Here is a 26,961-nt window from a genome sequence, read left to right on the forward strand (position 1 = left end):
ACTGTCATAGCATAGCAGCTTGTCATTCTAAAGACCATCAAGGGTCAGGGAAGTAACTAAGGGTTATGATTAGAGAAATCTTTGTCTATTTTCAGAAGATGATTTCCATCCAGAATCTGACAGCGATGCTGAATCTGATGAGAGTTTTAGTAGTGGTGTTGATGAAAATGATGTTTCTGAATCGTCAGACTCTGATCCTGAAACACCAAAGGTAAATACTCATTCATGTAACCTTCCGTTGCCAATAGATCAATGTTTTTTCCTGTCAGACAGATTTATATCATTATCATTGAAAAGGTGATTGTTTGTTTTTTTTTGGAAATTGAAAATGTTGCCAGTGTTCTCCCCAGAAATTTTTGCAAGAGTGACAGCTAATTAGCATAATGATTTGCATATTAATTTACATAAGTTAACCTATGACCTGCAGTAGGTTAACAGATTACCGGTACTGTCGACTTTCAAAATGCTGCATAATGCAGTGTTACGAGAAATGTAACATGCAACAGCTTTCGACATATCCATAGACTAAAGACCAGTTCTATTGGATCTTGTAAATAAAGTAGTTGCCATTCTGTCAGAAAAATCAGGTTGAAAGGGACCTACCTCCAGAACCAATGCTGGTAAGATTATTCAGGGATTGTTATAAGGATGAATGAGGACTGCAAACTACTTCAAAACAATTGTCTTTATTTTTTGTCGTTGGAAAATGTGTTCTCTAACTATTGAACAAAGACATAAGTAATATCTTTTTCTCAACTTGCTGATCCTCCATTTCAAGTAATTATAGATTTAACAAATAACACTTTGAAAAATTAAAGGAAATCAGTCTTCAGCATGACTGTTTATGATCACAGGTGAATGAACCTTCCGATCTCCAAAGTCTGCGCGTGGATGTACGGTAGACCAAACGTTTGTAACCCAGGCATGTATCCCATCGTCAGCCAATTTGCAAACAGTTAGAAAGAGTAATGGCAAAGGGCAAACTGTAAAGCTAAAACCCGCTTCATACAATTCTGGTCCCGGTACCATGGAGCTTGTACGAAGTAAGAGTTGAATTATGGTACTGTTGAACTCCCGATTCAGCCTATTGCAAATGTTCGTACGGAGCTGTGCACAACTTTCCAAACATCATACATGGAAACCACTCTCCTGCCCGAGGCAAGGTTATTCTGAAAAGTCTACCGCGATTTCACAGTTTTGGGCATTAGCAGTTCAAACCACACCGTCTCCTACCTAGTCTGTGTAAGCTTAACTTCCAGTGCTAAACAATTTTCGCAGATCAGACTGCTATCGATAGCCGCGATGGCAGCAAGCTTGAAACAGCTGCCATTTTTGACATCTCTGTACAGCTTATAAGGAGAATACCTTTGTCCAATAGAGAGGTATATTTCATAGCGCAAGTAGACTCAGCAACAAAACCCTAGCATTATGAGCATAGACAATTAGTTAGTAAGATCTCTGATTGGCAAAGACTGGAAGATTCCATTTAGGAGGGAGTGCTATAGAGTCAAAGCAAGGCCCAATGATAACTTTTGATTTATCACGCACAGCAGTCTGCTGCAGAGACTTTGTTGTGAACTAACAAATTGCGTCTATTAACACCTTCGACATTCATATCCTTTGAAATTGAACTACTGTAAACAAAAATGAGGTGAAAATGTGCCGCATTATAGAACAAAAAAAGAGGACAATACACAGGACGTTGAACACCAATGTTGCAGATGGTGAAATGAAAAGATTTTACCTAGTTACAAACTTCGGGACTGTGTCATCAGCTTGGCGGCCTGACTCGTCAGCGTGGCGGTTAGGGCTCTAAGCGTGGTGGCACCGCCACACTAAGTGTATGCTGGGGAGAACACTGGTTGCCATGGTAGTTTTGTCAAGGAATTTAAGTGAAGCCCTGTTTTGTTGTGATTGTCAAACAAATATGTGTTGAGTGTATGATATTTCAGTGATTATGTACTCACAAAGTAAAACATTCAAATGCTGTGGTGTTCTCAGGGAGGAGGGATGGGCCCAATACTTTTCATGCTGTATGCAGCACCATTAGAGGACATAATATTTGATCTAATGTTATTTGCCGATGATACATGTACTCAGCTGTATCTGACATGTGAGCGTGCTATTAACTCGACAGTCATGGTTGAACATTGCATTGATGATATTTGCCAATGGATGATTGACAGTCATTTGGTTTTGAATGATTCCAAGAGAGAAGTGATCCACTTTGGTTCAAAATTCAAGAAAACTGTTGATATGTCGTCTCTTTGAGTAGGGACAATTGATGTTACCATATCTCAATCTGTCTGTGATCTTTGAGTACGGATGTCTGTGATCTCTGATTAGAGACCATTAATGTTACCACATCTCAATCCGTCCATGAGCTTGGTGTTTATGTAAATCATTGTGCAGATATGAGTACTTACATTTTGAATCTACGTCAGTCTGTGTCAGTTGCTCTTCATAGAATCGGGTGAATTAGGTTTTACATCCCTCAAACTCTGAAAGACTTGGACATGCTTTTGTAACATCATGTCATTATGACTGCAACAGCTTGCTGTTCGCTGTCTAAGACATGCACCAGTATAAAACTCCCCTTAATTCAAATTCTGCTGGATGTCTTGTCACACACACAAAATGCATGAGCACATCATACCGGTGGAACCTAGACTGGCTTCTTATTCGTGCTAGAATTGATTCTTTTCTCTGTCTATAAAATCTTGCACAATTATGCGCCTGCTTATCTTTCTGATCTGGTGACAGTTCACGTTCCTAAAAGGTTGGCATACTCAGCCTTTGCATTTTTCTTGGAATCAGTAAACTGGGAACAGAAAACACTTTGGCTATCATTCTTTCTCTAATGCAGCTCCCACTCTATTGAATATATTGTCACTATCTGTTACTGCCTTTAAAACATCACATAAAACATATCTCTTCAGAAAGCACTGAAACTAAGTCTGCTCTGTTGTTCTTATCTGTTTTTATTATGTTGTATTGTAGATTGGCCTTATTATCAGTGTATTTTTTATCATCGTATTTTATGATCTTCGTACTTTTACTGTGACGCCCTTTGATATTTGTTGATGGAAATTGCTTTAGAAAACTTAATTAATAATAATAACAATAATGATTAAAGTATGCGATGGATTTCATTTGTAATAATTGTCACAAAGTTTTCAGTTATTTGATTAGAAATGCATTCTCACTTGTATAACATAGCTTGTATTTTCCTGCTGGCTCCAGTAAATTTTTAGCCATAACTGATGGTGTTACAATATCCAAACTAACAGGCAATTCCTTGTCTTTTCCAGAAATTTGTGAAGAGGAAGCGGACCGCCACAACAACAACCAGAGCAACTCCCAAAGTTAAGAAGGCACTGAAAGAGTTCTCAACACCAACATCAGCAAAAAGCACTACTCCGTTTAAAACTCCAACAGTTGCTTCATCAACAAAAGCTAAATTATCAGTGTTCCAAGCACCAGATGTGAGTTTCTGTATCCAATCTCATGCTCTAAATTTTCTTTATCCAATCTCATGCTCAAATGGTCGTACAGGGAACACATTTTGAAACATATAATATGTGTTCTCCGCCAAAAACAGAACAGTTTTTCAGTTTATGTTCAACTCAAGTTTAGTCACTATATATTCACAGACTTCATATGCAAGATTCAATGACAATGAAAGCCTGAAACATGGAAAAATTATGGGATTGTGAGACCAAAGTCACGTCCGATCAGTAGTGTGGCTTTTTAACATTTATTTACGATAATCCGGCTTTTATAAGGGAAGTTCCTGTTTAAGTGTAAGCATGGCAACCAACAACATACTTGATGCAATAAACAGGACAATGTTAATGTCAACCGTGTTTATTCGCCTAATGTCTCTTAAAATTCCTACATACTAAAATTCATCGCAAATGTTGCATACATGTTGTTGAAAACAGACTTGGTTCAAATCATTTGCAATGTTGTTGAAAACAGACTTGGTTCAAATCATCTGCAATGTTGTTGAAAACAGACTTGATTCAAATCACTTGCAATGTTGTTGAAAACAGACTTGGTTCAAATCATCTGCAATGTTGTTGAAAACAAACTTGGTTCAAATCATCTGCAATGTTGTTGAAAACAGACTTGGTTCAAATCATCTGCAATGTTGTTGAAAACAGACTTGGTTCAAATCATCTGCAATGTTGTTGAAAACAGACTTGGTTCAAATCATCTGCAATGTTGTTGAAAACAGACTTGGTTCAAATCATCTGCAATGTTGTTGAAAACAGACTTGGTTCAAATCATCTGCAATGTTGTTGAAAACAGACTTGGTTCAGATCATCTGCAATGTTGTTGAAAACAGACTTGGTTCAAATCATCTGCAATGTTGTTGCACATAGGCTTTTGCTTTGGAAAACAGTGCTGCTTTCTCGTGGATTGGCTGACAGTATCTAGTACTGCAGCCCCTATAAAATAAAGAGGAAAGAATTTTACAAAATTCTGTGCAACTCAAATCAGGATGTTAGATACATGTAGATGGACTGAAGGGCTCTTTCCTTCAAGTGAAAGTTATTATCCCTAGAATATGTAAAGGCAGTAGAAAAAACTTGGAAAATGTTTCTGAGTTTGTTTGGTATGGACAGAGTTCATATCAGTATCAGTCTATTTTGATCAATAATGGACACCAACTGTCAGTGTCACTTTTTAAAAACAATTTTGTCCATGAGGAAGGAAACTTACAGGGACCTTTCTATCGTCTTGTTTCACACTGTTGTCTTGTACACTGTTGTCTTGTACACTTGTTGTCTTGTACACTGTTGTCTTGTTTCACATGTTATCTTGTACACTGTTGTCTTGTACACTGTTGTCTTGTACACTGTTGTCTTGTTTCACTGTTGTCTTGTACACTGTTGTCTTGTACACTGTTGTCTTGTACACTGTTGTCTTGTTTCACATGTTGTCTTGTACACTGTTGTCTTGTTTCACATGTTGTCTTGTACACTGTTGTCTTGTTTCACATGTTGTCTTGTACACTGTTGTCTTGTACACTGTTGTCTTGTACACTGTTGTCTTGTACACTGTTGTCTTGTACACTGTTGTCTTGTACACTGTTGTCTTGTACACTGTTGTCTTGTACACTGTTGTCTTGTACACTGTTGTCTTGTACACTGTTGTCTTGTACACTGTTGTCTTGTACACTGTTGTGCTTACTAGACTCTTCAATATGAACTCTTCAGTGAAATGGACATTTCCCCTTCATCAACAAAATTTCTGAAAAGACTAAATATGCAAGGGGTAGTGAAGTCTTTATGATCCAATTCACAATTATTACCAATACTAACAATTTATTTGATTTTTTTCAGGTCATCAGTTCACCATCACCACGAGTTGATGCTGCAGAAAAGTTTCCACACCATGATTATGAATGGCTTAAAGATGGCAAAAGAAAGTAAGAATATTCATGTAACAGTCATTCTCATTGGTCTTCATGTCTTACATATGACCAATCATTTAGTTTGTAGCAAGTTAATTGCATAAGTTTTCTTCCACAGTTAATTCCATGCACTTTCTGCAGTTCTGTAGCCTATGATCTTTCCCCATCACCAATAACATTGTCAAGGAAAAGTTGTAGGCTATGGAACTGCACAGTGTTTTTCTATGCAATAACTATCAGTTTAGCAGAGCATGTAAAATGAGGAAAAAATGGTCTTGCTGGCCAAACTCTTTGCTGTCAAATGATGAACCTGAAAGTAGTTCCAGCAGTGCCTGTATAATGTACACAACAACATACATGTATTCTGTTTGCAAATGTTAAGGTGTGAGATTAATCCCCTGATAACAAAGTAGGGAAGTGGTATGTTGCTGAATTTATGGAGTGCCCCTACAGTGAGCTTTTTCTGACTTTCTGATCTGTTGAAAAACTATTTCACTAGAAGGACTTGCCAATTTTCAAGGGGATGTTGCTTTTCATCGTGGAAATAAGTTCTTCATCAACATAGATTTTTAATATTCGTATTACCATTTTACTACATTTAATCAATACTGACAGCTTGTTAAAGGCATGGGTCAGGCGTCAGATTGTAATACCAGGAAATTTACTTACTAGATTACAATTTCAATGGAAAACAAAAGGCTATAACACCTTCATAATCCTCTTACAGACTAGATCAATCCCTGGGATTGAGTCCCCTACTTCAAAATTCAGACAACCTGCTATAGTTTATCACAAACACTTAGAGTGAACAGCTGCCATTGATCTTGATTTGGGTGAGGATGGGGGGTTTGGGGGGTTTTGGGGTTTACACAGTGCCCTCTATAGGTGAAAGTGTGGTTGCTTAAGGCTGACATAGCATCTGTTATGGGCCACCAACGAAATCAGGTACATTGGAGTTCATTTTATGTATTTTAAACAGATGTTATTGACACAGACAGGAATGTCAAGGTATTGATATCACCTCAATATTGTGTAATGGATTGTAGCATGTTTATTTTCTCCAGCCTTGTTACAGGATGACAACTCTAAAAGAAAGACACAGTAAGGGAACAACCAGGCCCTGTGTTTGTTTGGCATAGTGGTGGTCACTATAATTTGAGAGAAAGGGATCTCCAGCAAAGGCATAAAGGGATTAGAACATGTCAAAACCAGTGATTGGATTTGGTTGTGAATCCGTCCTGCTTCTACATCCATGCTACTAACATTGGCACAAAGGGTCAAATGTACTAGTGACCCAGTGAAACCTGTTTAAGCAAGAATTTCCAAATAGCATAGAAGGAAAGACCTAAGATTTTGTCTTTTGTTTTATTGTGTATCAGAGATAAGAAGAAACGTTTACACACTGACACAGACTATGACCCCAGTACTCTTTACGTACCTGACAGTTTTCTTCAAAGTTGTACACCAGTAAGTTGTCATATTGTTCTATGCTTCTTCCATTTGCTTGTTTGTTGGTTATTTATCTGATTCTGTATGTATGTTTTGTTAGCAAAAAAATTGGTTCACAATTATTTCTCCTTGTTTGTATCTTTCTCCTTTGTGTACCATCTCTTGTTTCACAGAGTCACCTCAACAGTATCACAAAGCTTCCCTCAGGCAGTAACCCTTCAGAGTTTACAATTTTAAGAATTGCACCTGATTGTAAGCAAATAGGTTTTATTTGCATGTGTATCACAATTCTCCTGTTGCCATAAGTACCCCTCCAGACCAATTGGTCTGAAGTGAGTTTGATAAAACTCAGGAGTTAAATTCCTGTAATGCACATACTCTGTTGACTAAAAACAATAAGCTAGGGTGTTAAGGGACCGTCTCAGATTGTCGCATAAGTTCAAGAAATGGAATTCCTTTGTTTAGATCAAAACCCCTCCCCCTCCCCATAAACGAAAGTTCAAAAGTTCGAAATGTTGATGTCTGCCTTAGAGTACAATGTAGCATTTTACCATAGCTACTGAAGAACTTGTGATCACAAAATAAAAGTATGAAAGTGAAGTTCACTAATTGAACGGAGGTCAAACTCGTCCCCCGTAAACTAGCGAATTTCGCTTTTTCAACTTATGCGACAATCTGAGATGGTCCCTAAGTATCAATGTCTATGAAATGTTGCCCTGCCAGAGACAGACCCTGAGTATCAATGTCTATGGAATGTTGCCCTGCCAAAAAGGCCCAGCAGGATAAGGTTTAAGTAAAGCGGTATTGTTAGCACTTTATAGAACAGATGTACAGACTTAACTTCAGTTCCAGAAGAAAACAACAGAAGTAGCTTTACTGTAATTGTCTTATCATCTGAATCAAGGTAATTCCTTGGCATTGAAAAACATGCCTTTCAAAAATCAGTGTTCTTGACTCAATAATACAAGAATTTTATGTTATCTTTCAGGCCATGAGACAGTGGTGGGAGATGAAATCTAAAAACTTTGATACAGTGATGTTTTTCAAGGTATGAATATCCAATATATTACCATGTCCGTCACATTTTAATTGGTGGAGCTGAACCATGTGACTCACCACAAATACACAGTAATGGTGTGTTTACATGCCCATGAATATGAATAATGATATTAACAACTTACAGTATTGTAAACATCGTAACTTTACAGCTAAAACATAATCACAAAATAAAATGGAGCACTTGTGGGCCAAGTTTAGATACTTTTTTCCGAAAAAATCTTCGGATTTGAAAAACTTTAACAGGGCACGTGACAGTGCGTCATGTGTTGCACAGTTCTGGGGCCCTATTGTCTTTCATGTGGGAAATTTTCGTAAATTTTGACGGTTTTCTTGGGTTCGTTGATAATATAATGGATATAACAGACTGTGCCCTGACCATTAACGTTTATTTATTGACGCAGGTGCGAGAAAAGCAAAAATTACCGGGCTTGGCAAGCCTGACTGATTAATTTTTGGCTTTCTATTTGCCCTTGCCCACAAATAAATGTTAATGGTCAGCGCATCGCCCTTTATTTTTATATTATTGAATTTTTCACTTGGACTATTTTGTCATGACAATCCTAAAGCAAAGGCATCAGCTATTTTCATGACATTATAATAACTATTAACAATTATACACTCCGTTTTGCAGATGGGAAAATTTTATGAGCTGTATCACATGGATAGTGAGGTAGCTGTGAAGGAACTTGGTCTTATATACATGAAGGTAAAGAAGCTATTTCAGCTTACTTTTTTTTGGAATCAATGTTTCTATAATGAATGTGTCTGCAAGTCATTTCAGCTTAATTGTTTTGGAGTCAATAATTTTAATGAAAATGTGTACAAGTCATTTTCAGATTCAGCAACTGACCATACCAGCTAGTAAGCTAAAAAATTCTTTAACTCAGACTCACTTTCCACTGTCCACCTTTCATCATTCTAGTTGCCAGGCAAATTATTTATCTGGATATCGGACAGTAGACATTAGGTACAAGACAGAGACTCTCACTTTCTCTGTCTGTGTACTATCTGGCCAGTAGCAGCGAAAGGGTTATAGCCTCTTTACAAAACGACAAGAAGATGAACTTAGACCAGGTGATATGCTGACCCCTACAAACTTATAATATTCCATGGCAACCATGGATTTTTCTCAATCTTGAAATTGTCTTTGATTGACAGGGTCAGTTTGCTCATTCTGGGTTTCCAGAGATAGCATTTGGTCGCTATGCCAACACACTGATTGAGAAAGGATACAGAGTTGCTAGGATAGAACAGACTGAGACGCCAGACATGATGAATGAAAGAGTCAAGAAAAGTAAGATGTCTTCTGGTTTTGACTTTAATTTCTTTGTTTTGTCTTCAATGTTTTAATGTTGACATTTCTCTTAGTCCAAAAATGCCATTGATTATTTTCAAAATCTTTTTGAAAAATTTGTATTTTTTTTGTTTATTTGAGTGCCTTTTCTCCTGGAAGTATTTTGGCTAATAATCTCAGGACTTGGCTTCTGAAATCATTAGGATTGAGGTTCACATCCAAATAATTGCTCCTTTGATTTAATGATGGTAGTCAAGTGTTAAAGTAAAACAGGTTACTCTAAAAACCATGTTGGTGATTTGTTTATGTATAATCATGTTTGAATCCATTATTCAGTCTCTGTATCAAGGACTTAATGTTTTTTCTCAACAGTGGCCAAACCAACAAAATTTGATAAAGTTGTCAAGCGTGAACTTTGCAGAATTTCTACGAAGGGTAAGTATTGTCAAAAATGTTTAATTTGAAATACTTTCTTGCATAAATAGCAGGATATTCCTGTCCCTGGAATCCAACTACAAGAGGGATTTAAACTTAATTCATGTCATTCTGCTTCAGCTTTTGACGTCCAATATCAAGAGACTGTTTTAAGTTGCAGAATGCTTACTGCATTTAATACATCAGAAAAATTTGTTACTCACCAATCCTGCATGGCTACCACCAGTCCATATTTTAATCAAACCACTGTGTGCCCATATCACCCTATTTCTCTGTTATTGTCTGAACCACACCACTCAAGACAATAGGGCTGTACCACATTTTGGAGGTGTTAGGTTTGTGAAGAATACTTCCACTTTTTAGTTGCAGTTGGCTATGCATGCCAATGTATAGATTTGTGATGGGTTGTATCTATGTTTATGCGACAGTGTTAAAGTATTTGATTCACTGTATTGAAAGAACTTACATTTTTTCTGTTGCAGGAACAAAAACTTACAGTTACATTGATGGAGACGTCTGTGAAGCGGACAATAGTTACTTACTGGCTGTGACAGAGAAGCCGTGTGATGATGTAGTGGGTGGTGAATGTATCTTTGGTGTGTGTTTTGTTGATACTTCCATCGGTAAATTTCATGTGAGTATTACAAGGATTACAAAAATAGTTAGGTTCCTCTGTTCCTCTGGGACAGATATTGAGACTCTCAAATTTGTACATTATTTTCTTATATATACCACATGTTAGGGCTCTTTTCAAAGCTCTTGGAGAAAGAAAAGCTTTTACCATCTTACTTTTTCGAAAATCGAAAGTTTCATTTTTCTCCATAGAGTTAACACAGGGATGGTGGCCATCTTGAATTTCAAATATCGCAAAATGTTGGGTAATTTGTTTCGCTAGTTCCCAACTTTGCAGGGTGACCCCTGATTTGGATTGTTGATTTGGTAAGAGTATGATTAAAATTCTCATTTTAGAAAGTTTTAGCAAAAGTTCAAATCTTTCACTTTCAAGACGCATATTATCTTACTTTAGAAGACTGTGATGATTTGATAATGATCTTGACAGAAGTAGTCACTGTGGTAAATTTCAAAGATGGACTTATATAACAGTCAGTCATTTAGTCCACATGCAGTTAAACATTGTATAAAAACACATATCTTTCATGGTCATTGTACAAAATTTGTTTTACCAAACCACTTTTGCTTGAGTAAAATCTGGTAGAATGCTTGTCTGTGCCTTCAGATTTGCCCAAATTATTTACAGAGAATAGTTTAAAGCAATTGAATGACAATTGCATATTTTATAAGTTGGTGTAATAGCTGGACATATGTATCTACCAGAGGCAAACCCCATGAATTAATGCATCATAATATTGTGTGATCTTTCTGTTTGACTACTCAGCTTGGACAATTTCAAGATGATCGGCACTGTTCCAGGTTTAGAACCCTGATTGCTCATTTCACTCCGGCTCAGGTAGGTGTCAAAATCAGTTTGGCGTGTTTAAAGGGCCTATGACATGCCCTATACAACCAAACGTAAAATCACTCTTTGGGTCTTGAAGTTAGCCAACGTCAATGTCTTGCATTGAGTATCGCCCCCCCTTGTCCAGATAAAATGCAAGTAAAAGTTACGGGTGGGCGTGTACCCCTAGCCCAACTCGTTCGACTTTTTCGGCTTTTCGAAGTTGAGCCGACGATTTATCTTAAGGTAGCTATATACCTTTTAGCCACTTTCAGATTTTTATTTTTTTCTCAATTGAACACGTCCCAAACCCCAATAAAGTATACATTTTCTGAAAGCCCTGATATAGAGCTATCCGACCGTGCACAGTACACGGTCATTATTTGCATAAGAGTCACGTGACAAGCGTTTTGCTGAACCGTCCAAAAACCGGTTTTTCCCGCCTTATGCGAACACGCTGCAAGATTTCCGGTTGGAATTTCTTCATTGACAAGCCTTGACAATATCCTTCAAAACCGTGTCTGCGATTTTTTCCCGGAGGCTCCATTCAAATTATATGGCGTAATAATTAAAATTCCTTGAAAAGCACCTTCATCTAACACCTTTAAGTGCGCATTAAAAAAAAACAAAGGCATATAAAGAAAATCCCAGACACGGTTTTGAAGGATATTGTCAAGGCTTGTCAATGAAGAAATTCCAACCAGAAATCTCGCAGCGTGTTTGCATAAGGCGGAAAAAACCGGTTTTTGGAAGGTTCAGCAAAACGCTTGTCACGTGACTCTTATGCAAATAATGACCGTGTACTGTGCACGGTCGGATAGCTCTATATCAGGGCTTTCAGAAAATGTATACTTTATTGGGGTTTGGGACGTGTTCAATTGAGAAAAAAATAAAAATCTGAAAGTGTCTAAAAGGTATGTAGCTACCTTAATACGGGCAAACAGTCTTTCACACCTTCGCAATATCATGTCCGTAAGTGCGTGAGGCAAGGGCTTCCTTCGCTCAGAACGTACACCCAACGCGCAACGCACGAGAGAACATGCTATAGTGACATGTTCTTTTCAGGAGATTACCAACGGTCACATGTCTCGTGTACGGCCGATCGCCTCGCCGATCGAGTAAATTAAAATGACTGAAATTAAAATGACTTGTCAGGCTATCTGATTAAGTGTACTCTACTTTCGTGCCAAATATGGGAAATTTCATCTGGAACATTTGCGCGCCAGGAAGCTTCCCGTCTCTACACAATTGTGAATATGGTGAAGACGGCGATTCAAAATGGCGACCCGACAGTGCGGCGACAAGCTCTCTTTGTTTTTCTTAATCAAAACATGTACAAAATAGGCCTAACGCATCACTTTTGCAGGATTCGTTTGCTATGAAAATGCACGGGAACATGGGTCGATTGCACCTTTTGTCTCGTGCTCCAAGGAAATGATAGTTCTTTCAAAGGTCGACGTCCAACACAACTACACTCAGAGTGTTAGTTTTCGGAAAGGGCAGTGAATTTTGCCCAGCCAAAGCCATTTCATAAATGACGAACACTACGAATTCTTATTACCACACCTTTTGTGTATATTGTCAAAGTGTTAACACGACGGAAGTGGTATTTAGGGGGTCAAGTTGCAAAATTTTTTACCCCGTGTTGAGTGCGTAGTAATCGGACTATTATCGCAATAATTGGACGTCGTATTTGGAAAGTGAGTAGGGGCTAAATGTTGATAATTTGAAACTTCAAAACCCCAATTTTCATTTTCGATGTGTTTAAAAAACTGAATGTAAATATTTCGTGATAATTAGTTACGTTTAATAGATGACATAACCATATTTCGACGTGTTTGGCACTTACCTACCGGACATATGGGCTGTCTCTGTGTATTGCTTTCGGCACCTTTTATCGTATGGTCTGGCTAACTTCGCCAAATTTGTATAGCCCGAAATAGCTTCTACTAAACAAACTATCCAAAACGGGACAGCAGTATCACTTCACTTAATATGAGGTCACACAACTTGTAAAACGCTATCATTACGGAGCGAAGTGAGTCCGACGAACAGAATGTGATTGCATGTCCGAAAACTGAGGTCGTCCGAAAACTGCACACTGAGTGTACTGTACTGTACTGTGTACGTAGTACCAGTCTCAAAGAAAGCTAGCCCTAAAGAACCCAATAATTTTCGACCTGTTGCTCTTACATCCCTGGTAATGAAAACATTTGAGAAAATAATTAAGTCCATTATTCTGACAATGGTTGGCAACAAACTAGACCCCCTACAATTTGCATATTTACCGGGAAAAGGTGTTGAAGATGCTAAGCTTTTCATTCTCAATACACTGTACAAACACTTAGAAAAAAACAGGTGCTCATGCAAGAATCCTTTTTGCAGATTTCTCCAGAGCTTTCAACACAATCCAACCCCACATCCTTGCAGAAAAACTCTTAAAATTTAATTTTAGCAATCAACTTGTTCTTTGGATTATTGACTTTCTTACAAATAGATCACAAATGGTGTTTGTCAATGGTCTTTTGTCAAGTTTCATTCAAACAAATACAGGTTCTCCTCATGGTTGCGTTCTGTCTCCTCTGTTGTACATCCTTTATACTGACGATTGTAGAAGTACACATGAAGGTAGCCATCTTGTTAAGTTTGCTGACGATAGTGCTCTGCTTTCACTTCTACAGGGATCAGAATGTCATCATGGTCCCGCTCTTGGCGAGTTTGTTGAGTGGTGTGATAATTCGTATCTAAACTTAAATGTTAAGAAAACTAAGGAAATGATAATTGATTTTAGGAGGCAAGAACGCAACCCTCCTACGTCCATTGTTCACGATCAAGAAGTCGAGATTGTTTCGAAGTATACATACCTTGGTTCAATATTTGACAACAAATTGAAATGGGATCATAACACCAATGCTATCTTGAAGAAGGGGCAGCAAAGATTGTACTTTTTAAGGAAACTGCGTTCATTCATGGTTGATAGACAAATTTTATCTCTTTTTTATAAATCTTACATTGAAAGCGTTATTTCATTTTCATTCATTTGTTGGTATCAAAATCTGTCTGTTAAAAACAAAACTTCACTTGATAGAATTGTTTCACTTAGCTCAAAACTAATTGGTATACCCCAGAGAAGTCTTTCTACGTTTCATAATCAGCAAGTACTCAGGAAAGCCCGCTCAATTCTTTTGTCTAGTGATCATATTTTATCAGCAGAGTTTGACACACTTCCCTCTGGTCGGCGGCTTAGATACCCGGCTTGCAGGTCAAACCGGCGCAAGTTGTCATTCATTCCAACCGCTGTGCGGCTTTTAAATGATTCCTAAACTGTTTTTTTTATATAGTCCTGCGTCTCCTAACATTTTGTAAATTATTTTATTATATATTTTTTTTGATGTTGTATTTGAGCCACGCTTTTAATTGCCCGTGTTTGGGATAAATAAAGTTCTATTGAATTGAATTGAATTGAATTGAATTGAAATCGTACTTTCAAATCTGTCCCGAGCATTACATTGCTTTGTTCACTCGCGCTTTGTCCTTCAGAGTCAGAATCTGACTCTGATTTAGAACCACTCGTCCCGGATGCCTTGGGTTGCCTATGCGCCTTCAAGCTAATTCCCGTCAAAATCACTTTCTGAATTCTGGTCAACACTGTCCTCGCTGGAAGCAACTTGAGAAGTCCCTGCAGCTGGACCACCGGCGTGGCTTCCTTGCCAGTGTTTACTGGGCGTCTGTGAGCACTGTTTATATAGCTGACTTGTTTTAGGTCTAATTTATACAAGGACTGCTAAATACACTTTCATGACAATAGCGTAGTACAAATGACGTCAATTTTACCTCTTGGTCAATATGCAAATACCGCTGCCTGGCTTGGGTGCGAAGAGGCCCCCTGATCACCAGGCATGAAAAAGGAGTTTAATTTTGCCCTTCGCGCACATCTTTCCGAACTGAGACAGGTCCCCTAGCTGAGTTTTTGAAGGGAAAAAATAAAAAACTTTGGAAATCATGTCATAGGCCCTTTAAGAGAATAATGATAATTCAGAATTTCAATAAATGTCAGACATCTCAAGATGATAATTTGAGTGCTGAGGCAGTCCTTAGTGGAAATGAAAGTACTCTTACCGTACTATATATTGTTGAATGGCAACAATAAAGTGCCAAAACCCCTTTGCTTCTAAAACAAGAAATTAGCTGTGAACATGTCAAAACAGAAAGCAGAATTTTTGAAGTCGCATTGCTTAGACTAGAATGCAGTGGTCATATTGCTTAGAGAATGCAGTGGTCATATTGCTTAGAGAATGCAGTGGTCATATTGCTTAGAGAATGCAGTGGTCATATTGCTTAGAGAATGCATTGGTCATATTGCTTAGAGAATGCAGTGGTCATATTGCTTAGAGAATGCAGTGGTCATATTGCTTAGAGAATGCAGTGGTCATATTGCTTAGAGAATGCAGTGGTCATATTGCCTAGAGAATGCAGTGGTCATATTGCTTAGAGAATGCAGTGGTCATATTGCTTAGAGAATGCAGTGGTCATATTGCTTAGACAATGCAGTGGTCATATTGCTTAGAGAATGCAGTGGTCATATTGCTTAGAGAATGCAGTGGTCATATTGCTTAGAGAATGCAGTGGTCATATTGCTTAGAGAATGCAGTGGTCATATTGCTTAGAGAATGCAGTGGTCATATTGCCTAGAGAATGCAGTGGTCATATTGCTTAGAGAATGCAGTGGTCATATTGCTTAGAGAATGCAGTGGTCATATTGCTTAGAGAATGCAGTGGTCATATTGCTTAGAGAATGCAGTGGTCATATTGCTTAGAGAATGCAGTGGTATACTATTGACAGCCAATATTAATAGCAATTTCTTATTCTTTCATACAGGTGCTGATCGAAAAGGGTAAACTTTCAACAAAAACGAACCAAGTTTTGAATCAAAATCTAGCATCTGTCATTAAAGATTCTCTTTCGTCTGGCTCTGAATTCTGGGATAGCACTAAAACCTTGAAACATCTTGCAGAAGAAAACTATTTTGTCGTACAGAAGAAGAATACTGAAGATGGTGAAAATGAAACTGCTGATGAAGAGGTTTGGCCTGATGGAATTAAAGAAATGCTCTCGGAAAGTAAATATATTTGTTGCCATTTCATTAGAATGATCCATTTTGCTACTAATTTGAAAGTGACATACCATATTGATATATTCCAGTTCAGAATATCAAACTTCAAAACAAGTTTTGCTTTGTCAAAGGGTGGTAGTAAACTCCCAGATAAATGAATTCAATCTTGTTCTTGACAGCATCAATGTAAAATAAGTCTATTCATCTTTCTCATTAAACATGGAGAGTGTCTTTGATTTTAGTAACTCAGTAAAATATTACCATGAACAAGACATTGATTACATGTGCAGAAATTTCCCTCAACAACTCCAATGAATAAATGCTACTTGTCATTTTGGTTTGTGAATGAGGGTTATTCATTACATTGGATGAGATTTGATTTACTAGACTAGATGTTAAAACATCCATTGATTCTTTCAAAAGATGATTCCCGTATAGAGCTCAACTCTTCACTACTGCAGACCCTTCCAAACACTGATTGTACCAATGTGTGTGTGCTGATCATGCATTTTGTCTACTTTCCCAGCGGACACTCTTGGATTGACTGCTAAAGAGGGATTTGAGTTAGCTGTCAGTGCACTAGGAGCAATTACTTGGTAAGTAGCATATGTCCATTTCTCCTGCAATGGCATTACAGACGTTGAAATACTCCTGCAATGGCATTACAGACGTTGAAATACTCCTGCAATGGCATTACAGATGTTGAAATACTCCTGCAATGGCATTGCAGAAGTTGAAATACTCCTGCAATGGCATTACAGATATTGAAATACTCCTGCAATGGCATTACAGATGTTGAAATACTCCTGCAATGGCATTACAGATGTTGAAATACTCCTGCAATGGCATTACAGATGTTGAAATACTCCTGCAATGGCATTACAGACGTTGAAATACTCCTGCAATGGCATTACAGATGTTGAAATACTCCTGCAATGGCATTACAGACGTTGAAATACTCCTGCAATGGCATTACAGATGTTGAAATACTCCTGCAATGGCATTACAGATGTTGAAATACTCCTGCAATGGCATTACAGATGTTGAAATACTCCTGCAATGGCATTACAGACGTTGAAATACTCCTGCAATGGCATTACAGATATTGAAATACTCCTGCAATGGCATTACAGACGTTGAAATACTCCTGCAATGGCATTACAGATGTTGAAATACTCTTTACACTATTGAGTACATAATCTTTAAGTTTTAAAATGTTGTTGATTAAGATTATGTCAATAAAGACAATAGCCAAAGTAAGTTAGAAGTAAGTAAGTAGAGCCATGATGATCTTGACTGATACCAATACTAATATTTGACACCTTCCGTTTTTATTGTCCATTACCCACAATGCATTTGGCCTTGTGCTTCCTTGTCCATTCTACAAGTGCATCTGATGAAGGGGACTGTTGTCTTTGAAAGCTCATGCTTCAGTAAAACAGTTGATCAATAGTGTGCTACCCTTAACAATATTGGTACTTGATTGAAAGTAATTATTGTCCTTTCACAATTGAAATGATCTTATTCTCTGTATTATACAGATCCTGCCAGGTTTATCTGCCACCATCAGGTCAAGTTGATCAATATAATGCTTTATTGCTCTTTTAGACCTCCGGTCCATATTGCAAATTAATTTACAATACACACAAAGTTTTACAGAGAGAGTACAAAAACAGATTACATACATTCTTTTCTCAAATTTGTTGCTTTATATACAAATAATGCCAGTTTCAAAATTTCATTTTTGTTATTTGATGCCATAAGTGAATAATATTTTTTCGGTTGTTGGAAAAATATATGCCCATCTTGGTAAATAAGTACTTCTTAAATTCTGGTATAAAGGACAGATACAAACAAAGTGGTATTCATCCTCAATCTCAGTAGATACACAAACTTTACAAATTCTAACCTCAAAATCAAGCCCCTGTGCCCTTCCCTCCTCAACTGCCAAACCCACACCACATGTTCTGAGACTAATGAGGGCGCTCTTTAGTTTGAAATCATAGATTGAAAGTGTTTTAAAGTAACAGTACAAAGGAAGTTTATTCTTGCAGCAGATGTCTGAAAACCAGCTTTGTTTGAAACTATCACTTATTCATGTCATGATATTGTAAACAAAAAAATCAAAATCCCCTGGACCTTGCCAGAGCCAGAAATCTCCAAAACCATGGTCAAACAATTAACATTTGACATGAGTTGCCCACGATTCTTTTCCATTTTTATCAAGTGTCACATCTTGCTCGTAAGCATGTTTTGCTACTCTATTTGTGGGCAATTTTTAATAACTTAAACCAGTATAAAAGTAGTTTTTTGAAAGTGTGAATAAAGATTTGATATCTTCTAGAATCACCCAAAATACATGCATCCGGCGTGGATGATTTTACGCCCGTAAAAGCTTTTCAATATTTCAGTTGTACTCTTTCGGCAACTTAATACCTCTCATAGCCTCATATTTCAGCTCCATATGTTAGAACTGGCAATATCATTGAATTGAAAAAGTGTTAAATACAAAAAAAGTGCCAGTGTTTTTAATCATATGAAAGACAGTGCCCATAGCTTTTCTGGCTTGGTCTAAGAGCGTGACAATAGCTTTACTTCAGATATTTCTGCTTGATATCATTAAACCTAAATATTTGTTGTAACTGACAGTTTTTAATTTTACTCCATTAAAAAGCATTTTTCACTTAATGACACCTCCTTTCCGAAATAAAATTATTTGTTACTTGTCCATGTTGACAGATAGTTTCCATATAAGACAAAAACATTCCAACACGACACAAGATTGTTTCGTTTGGACCTGTCTTCCATCTCTGATTTTGCATTTCTTAGATGTTTCATTTCCATTTCCATTCTGGCAATGTCTTTTTCTAGACCATCCGTTTTTAGCTACTATAGACTATAGTCTATAGAAGCTATTGGGATGGGTATCCGTCCGGCGTCCGTCGTTAGTCTGTATGTATGTATGTATGTATGTATGTATGTATGTATGTCCGTTTGTGAGGCATCCGTCCACTCAAATATCTTGAGAACCGCAGTACTTACTGATTTGATATTTGTTGTGTAGATGAAAAATAGGATTTTGAGAAACTATTTTTTTTAATTTTTTGATATTGTTGAAAATATGCAAATAAGTGCCAAAAAAGGCGTTTTTGGTAAAAAATCTTCTTCTTCATAACCGCTGGTCAGACAGCTATTATGTTATTTGGTATACAGGTCCCTAGGGATAACCCAACTTAGATTTGTTCAAATTGTGATGAAATATGCTAATGTGTATTTTTAAGGAATTTTTTTCATTTTTGGTCAAAATTTGACTTACATTGTATGTAATTCTTGTACTGTATAAACCCTATCAATTCACCCAGAAAAAATAATTAATATGATTTTAAATAATTGAATTAATTGGGAAATCATCAAAGCCAAAATAATTTTAGTGTGGAATTATCAGAAAGTTCAACTTTTTTTGACAGTTCATAGTGAAATGCTTACCATCTTGGAGGATTAAAACATGTAAAGGCAACTTTCCTGAATCCCAACTTTGATATATTCTGAACCACCATTTATGTTATCTAAAAGAAATTGCTCATAATAGTCTGTCATGATAGGGTGGTCAATAAATAGAGGTAGAGAAAGTTCTTAATTCCATTTATGGTTGACTGGTAAGGATAAAATAAGATTACTTTTTGAGGAAAAAAATAGAGTGGTCAATTAAAAGAGTGGTCAAAGTGATAGGGTTTTTATGGTAAAACTGGGCTGTCAGATTCCTCATGTGCTATTTATAGCAATTATGCAATCTGTGTAAACAGTGCAATGAAAGTGTAACATGATTCCTTATAATGCTTTTGATGACCTTGAACTTCTTAAGTTGTTACGTGCAGAGAAAACGAACAAAAGGGTGAACTCAGCAGTTTACGTTTAAACAAAATTTATTACGAAAACAAAACTAATTGCTAAGTCAGGGACAGAGTACAAGCTTTAAAAGTGTACAGACTACTTATCTCAGCTGGGACGGCAAAGCTCCAGTCTCAGAGTTGTAACAGTCAGTCGGATGAATGAACAGTCCTTTGGCTTGCAGGCTTGAAGCTGCACAAAGTCCACAGTATAAATCCAGCGTTGACAGTGAAGGTCTTGAAAAGTCTTGAGAATGACTACTGCTGGAGTTTAGTAACACACAAGAGACACGATCCCAAAAGTCTGACTGGAAGCTGTGCACGTCCCTTTTATAAAGACATATAAGAACAATCTAGAACTTTTATTGACATGCTAATTACTGTTCTAAAATTATCTCTCTTACACAACTAATCAACTTTCCAGAACATTCCAAACATGACTAATTGAATTCAAGGTTGTGAGGTCATTAAGGGCAGTGACCTTGAGAATGTTCTAGACTAATTGAACTCAGGTCATGATGAGTGTGGGGGAAATGACCTACATAACACACCCCCTCTTCAAAAAAAAGAAAATTTTTCAAAGAAAAATCTTTCTTTTACAAATGTAATCTTGAAAAGGATTTAAGTACTCAAATTTTGTTTTACTCTAAAGTAAAGTTTCTTGAAAGTGAACAACAATAAAATTTCTTGAAAGTGAACAACAATAAACTCTAAATACGAGAGAGACAGTCTGCAATTAAATTGTCTCTGCCTTTGATATGTCTAATGTCAAGATTAAACTCCTGTAACATTAAACTCCATCTTAGCAATCTCTGATTTTTGCCTTTAAATTTCTGCAGAAAAACAAGAGGGTTGTGATCAATATGAACCACTATTGGCTGATTTGAAGAAGTAACATAAACTTCAAAATGCTGTAAAGCTAATATCAAAGATAAACACTCTTTTTCAATTGTAGAGTAGTTTCTCTGAGATTTGCGTGAAAAATAGCAAACAGGATGATCTATACCATGACTATCCTCTTGCAATAAAACAGCACCAGCAGCCGTATCACTAGCATCTACAGCTAATTTGAATGGCAAAGTGAAATCTGGTGCAGACAACACTGGGGCACTTTGCAGTATGGCTTTAAGTGTATCAAATGCCTGTTGGCATTGCTCTGACCAAACAAACTTTACTTTCTTTTTAAGTAAGTTAGTCAAAGGCTCAGTAATTGTGGAGAAATTTGGACAGAATTTTCTGTAGTAACCAGCCATACCGAGAAAGCGCATCAGTTGTCGTTTGCAGTTTGGTATGGGAAAACTTGAAATGGCACTGATTTTGGCATCAACAGGTTTTACCTCACCCTGTCCTACAGTATGTCCGAGGTAAGTTACCCTAGCCCAACCAAACTCAGATTTGGCAAGGTTGACAGTCAACATTGCTTTGCTCAGTCTCTCAAAGAACTTCCGCATGAGCTTGATGTGTTCCTCCCAGGTGTCACTATACAGGACGACGTCGTCGACGTAAGCTTCACACCCGTCTAGCCCGGATATGACGTCGTTGATCATCCATTGGAACGTTGCCGGAGAGTTCTTCATTCCGAATGGCATCACCTTGTACTGGAACAATCCGTCTGGTGTAACAAAGGCGGATATTTCACGAGCACGATCCGTCAGAGGGACTTGCCAAAATCCCTTCAGTAGGTCAAATTTCGTCACATACTTGGCTTTTCCCACTCGGTCGATGCAGTCATCAATCCTCGGGATTGGGAAAGTGTCTGTCTTTGTTAAAGTGTTGACCTTCCTAAAGTCCGTGCACATACGATAACTGTGATCTGATTTGGGAACAAGTATGCACGGCGAACTCCAGTTACTTTTACTGGGTTCAATAAAGTCATTGTCCAGCAGGTATTTGATTTCTTCCTGGAGATATTTCGCTTTTGTTGGATTCAGTCTGTATGGATGCTGTTTTACAGGCTTACTGTCCCCAACATCAACGTCGTGATAGATGACGTTTGTCCTCTTGGAACATCTTGAAACAGGTGTTTATATTCATGGAGCAGTTCTTTCACCTGTTGTTGTTGTTCTGGCTGGAGGTGTGCCAACTTTGTAGACTCCAGCTTCTCCAGGATTTCTGAGTTCTGAAGCTTGACCGAGCCCAGCTTTGAGTTTAGAGTATTTTCACTCAAGTCAGTTTCAGTATCACTATCTTCATAATGGTTTGAACTGACTGCACTGACAGGCTGAGTTATAGTAGGATTATCCCTATCAAAATATGGCTTAAGCATATTTATGTGACATAGCTGTTTTTGTTTTCGCGGCCTGTCAGGTGTTATTATGATGTAATTTAAATCACTCAATTTCTTATCAATTAGGTATGGCCCAAAGTAACGAGCATGGAGTGGTTTGCCAGGAATTGGAAGTAGAACAAGAACTTTTTGACCTGGTTCAAACTTCCGTTTTGAGGTGCTTTTATCATATTTGGTTTTCATTGACTGCTGAGATGACTCAAGATTTTCTCTGGCTAATTCACATGCTTTAGAGAGTTTCGTACGAAAATCTGACACATATTGCAAAATATTCAGACAATCATCATCGTCTGATAGGAATTTCTCTTTAACGAGCTTAAGTGGGCCACGGACTGTATGTCCAAATACAAGCTCAAATGGGCTAAAACCAAGAGACTCCTGAATGGACTCTCTAACAGCAAAGAGCAAAAATGAATTCCTTCATCCCACTGCTTCTCTGTGTCAAAACAGTAGGTCCTAATCATGTTTTCCAAAGTTTGATGAAATCGCTCAAGAGCACCCTGACTTTCTGGATGATAGGCGGATGACCTATACTGTTTAATGCCTAGCTGATCCATTACTTGTTGAAAAATTCCAGACATAAAGTTGGAGCCTTGATCGGACTGGACACATTTAGGGAGGCCAAATAAAGTGAAAAATTTACTAAAGCTCTCACTATAGTCTTTGTCTTTATGTTTCTCAGTGGTATGGCTTCTGGAAACCGAGTTGATGTACACATAATTGTCAACATGTACTCATTTCCTGATCTTGCTTTTGGTAGGGGCCCAACACAGTCTATTAGTATCCTACTAAATGGTTCTTGAAATGCAGGAATTGGCTGTAAAGGGGCCTTTGGAATGGTCTGATTCGGCTTTCCTACCATTTGACATGTGTGACAAGTTTTACAGAAATGTGCTACATCCTGCCTGAGATTAGGCCAATAAAAGTGACTGAGAATTTTATGATAAGTTTTCCTGACTCCTAAGTGACCAGCCCAGGGGGTTTCATGGGCCAGGCGCAATATTTCAGCATGGTAGGGCTTTGGAACCACAATTTGATGTTTTATAGCCCAATCGTCATCAACCAAAACATCTGGAGGTCTCCATTTACGCATTAGAATACCAGACTTTGTATAATAGGAAACAGAGCTATCTGAAGTTTTACCTTCATCATCTACCCTGTCAAACAAAGACAAAATATCTGGGTCTTTGTGTTGTTCTGCAATGAGATTTGATCTAGAAAATGTCTGACTTTGGTCAGCAGAAGTTTTACTGGAAGTTTCAAATCCACGAGGGATAACGGAATGATCCGTGTCAAACACCTGACTGAGAAAGGTGTCATTTAAGTCAACATCTGTGACATTATTTTTGAGAGTATTTTGATTCTCAGAAGTTTTCTACTTCGACATGGCTCGAGTAATGGCACATGAAGGAAATAAATCGGGTATCTCTTGTTCAATTGGCTCTGGATCCTGATCTAAACTAGGATTATCAGTCACAAGTGGATTAGTAATGACCTTGTCCCCAGCAAGGTCGTTTCCAAGAAGAAGGTGAATCCCTTCAAAAGGCAAAAAAGGCCTAATACCTAAAGCCACAGGTCCAGAAACAAGTCCGAAGACAAATAGACATTATGGAGAGGAACAGGAATGTAGTCATTACAATCTACCCCCTTAATAAGAACTTTAGAACCTGAAAATGACTTTTCAGAAAACGGCAGGGTATCTGCCAACAAAAGAGACTGGGAAGCCCCGGTATCTCTTAAAATTTTGACAGGGGTAGCGGAAGAAAAATCACTAGAAAGTGATATAAAAACCATCATGAATAAATGGTTCGAAAATACCCATAATGCTATCTTGAGAAGAATTGACCTTGACCTCATTAATTGGGGATAAGAGGGGTTTAACCTCAGAAAATGTGTTACACACATTATTAGACTCTAATTGAGTTGATGAAGAAATAAAGCCGGTGGGCTTAGATCCACTTTGACCACTTTGACCTTCACGTTTTCTTTTCAATTTGAAACACTCTGACATTAAATGGCCGTCTTTCTTACAATAATTACAAGAAAGTGTACCGAACTCTTTGTCAGAAGGAGATCGAGACTTGGGATCTGATGATGTGGGAGTGTTACTTGAACTCTGTGAACTGCTGTCATTTGATTTTCTACTCTCCTTTGAAAAATTCTTGGATGAAAAGGACGAGTTAAATTTACCTGCATTGTTTCTGTATGAAAAGGACTGGGATGGTTTGCTGAGAAATGAAGATTTGTGGGTCAATGAATAATCATCGGCCAAACGTGCAGCAACCTCTAATGTATCTGCCTTTTGTTCATTGATAAATGTCTTGATGTCACTCCGAATGCACCTTTTAAATTCCTCAATCAAAACAAGTTGTCGTAATTTGTCATAATTCTGACTGACCTTTTCCGAAGAACACCAACGATCAAACAGTTGTTCTTTTGTTCGAGCAAATTCAACATAAGTTTGATCTTTCACCTTCTCACAATCCCTAAATTTCTGACGATAAGCTTCAGGCACAACTCATAGCCCTTGAGAATTAATTCCTTCACAGAATCATAATCTGAAGCCTGCTCTACTGACAACTGAATGTAAATTTCTCTGGCTTTACCCACCAAAGCACTCTGCAAAAGCATAGACCAGGACTCCTTAGGCCAGTTCAGACTCTGAGCAATTTTCTCAAAATGAAGGAAATATTTATCAACATCCTTTTCTTGGAAAGGGGGAACTAACCTGAAATGCTTAGTGATGTCAAACTTGTCTGAAGGGAAGAATTTTCCTGACTTTCTAAGCTCTAAACGTCTCATTTCTAACTGCAGTCGGTGTTCTGCTAATTCTCTTTCCTTTTCTTTTTCCTCTCTTTCTTTCTCCCTTTGTCTTTCTTCCATTTGCAATTCTTTTTCTTTCATTTCCAATTCCCTCTCTTTCTGTCTTTCTTCCATTTCTAACTGCATTTGTATTTTTTCTTTTTCTAATGCCTGTTCTCTCTCCTTTCCATTTGTAATTCTTTTTCTTTCATTTGTAATTCTTTTTCTTTTTCTAATGCCAATTTTTTTAGCTCGAAATCTGCCTGTATTTCTAATTCCAATTTTTTGAGTTCGAAGGAAGACTCAGGCTCATAATCTTTTAAGGCAGACTCCTCAAAATGGCCAGAATTAACTAAATGTTTTGCAATCTTGAACTGTATTTCTCGCTTGCGCATAGATCTTTTGACATCTACTTTAAGGAAATTGGCCAGTGCTATGAGGTTGTCTTTTCTGAGGGAATTAAATGTGTCCTGATCAAGGTCATCCATAAATTCGTCTGGCTTGAATTCCGCCATGATTGAATTTCGCTGAGTTCACAGTATACAGTAGTTTTGAAAAGGTAGGCAAAATGTTGTCAAACGGCTCAAAATATTCGGATCCCGGACAAGCCCCCAATTTGTTACGTGCAGAGAAAACGAACAAAAGGGTGAACTCAGCAGTTTACGTTTAAACAAAATTTATTACGAAAACAAAACTAATTGCTAAGTCAGGGACAGAGTACAAGCTTTAAAAGTGTACAGACTACTTATCTCAGCTGGGACGGCAAAGCTCCAGTCTCAGAGTTGTAACAGTCAGTCGGATGAATGAACAGTCCTTTGGCTTGCAGGCTTGAAGCTGCACAAAGTCCACAGTATAAATCCAGCGTTGACAGTGAAGGTCTTGAAAAGTCTTGAGAATGACTACTGCTGGAGTTTAGTAACACACAAGAGACACGATCCCAAAAGTCTGACTGGAAGCTGTGCACGTCCCTTTTATAAAGACATATAAGAACAATCTAGAACTTTTATTGACATGCTAATTACTGTTCTAAAATTATCTCTCTTACACAACTAATCAACTTTCCAGAACATTCCAAACATGACTAATTGAATTCAAGGTTGTGAGGTCATTAAGGGCAGTGACCTTGAGAATGTTCTAGACTAATTGAACTCAGGTCATGATGAGTGTGGGGGAAATGACCTACATAACAAAGTTTCAAACATCTGTCTCTTCAGTGTGCTTTCTCTGAGTACGCACAGTCTCAACTTATTCAACAGAACTTACTTACAATGTTAATTTGAAAGTTAAAATGTGCTTGGTTAATAGGATGAAAATACTGATATTAAAAGATAACCAGCTCAAGATTTTTTATAACCTGACAGATATGCTGTTTTTTTATGATGTAAATCTTGATTTTAAGCAAGTCTTGTTTACTTACATTAGAATGTAATTAACTCTCGTTTATTTGCTATTATACACTAAAATAGTCTGATGAAATATGCAAATCTGTATTTTTACGGAATTTTTTTCCATTTTTGGTCAGGCCATCCTGAAATAAGCTATCAAAGATATCCACCTTCTTCATCAATACATGTGTCACAAAAGTTTATTCTCTACATAACACAGCAGAGCTCTGTCAACTGTTGAGTCGCTTGTTTTTTCAAAACCACAGGTCAGACAGCTTTAATATTAGGTTTACATGTCCCTAGGATAACCTTTATAGTGAGATAATTTCTGAGTCTGTCCACTCAAATATCTTGAGAACTGCAGTACTTAC

The 26,961-nt window shown here is 37.5% G+C and overlaps 1 protein-coding gene across 1 annotated transcript in view; it reads left to right on the forward strand.

Annotated features, from left to right (window-relative positions):
* LOC139115072 (DNA mismatch repair protein Msh6-like) overlaps positions 1 to 26,961 on the forward strand; it is a 118,552-nt gene that overhangs the window by 23,832 nt on the left and 67,759 nt on the right. Inside the window, 12 exon segments of the mRNA XM_070676949.1 lie at positions 96 to 211; positions 3,312 to 3,485; positions 5,352 to 5,437; positions 6,802 to 6,889; positions 7,860 to 7,919; positions 8,562 to 8,636; positions 9,089 to 9,224; positions 9,597 to 9,659; positions 10,142 to 10,293; positions 11,056 to 11,127; positions 15,995 to 16,235; positions 16,756 to 16,825. Coding sequence (XP_070533050.1) covers positions 96 to 211; positions 3,312 to 3,485; positions 5,352 to 5,437; positions 6,802 to 6,889; positions 7,860 to 7,919; positions 8,562 to 8,636; positions 9,089 to 9,224; positions 9,597 to 9,659; positions 10,142 to 10,293; positions 11,056 to 11,127; positions 15,995 to 16,235; positions 16,756 to 16,825 — 1,333 coding nt within the window.

This window comes from Ptychodera flava, chromosome 17 (assembly GCF_041260155.1).
Source record: "Ptychodera flava strain L36383 chromosome 17, AS_Pfla_20210202, whole genome shotgun sequence".
Classification (NCBI taxonomy): Eukaryota; Metazoa; Hemichordata; class Enteropneusta; family Ptychoderidae; genus Ptychodera; species Ptychodera flava.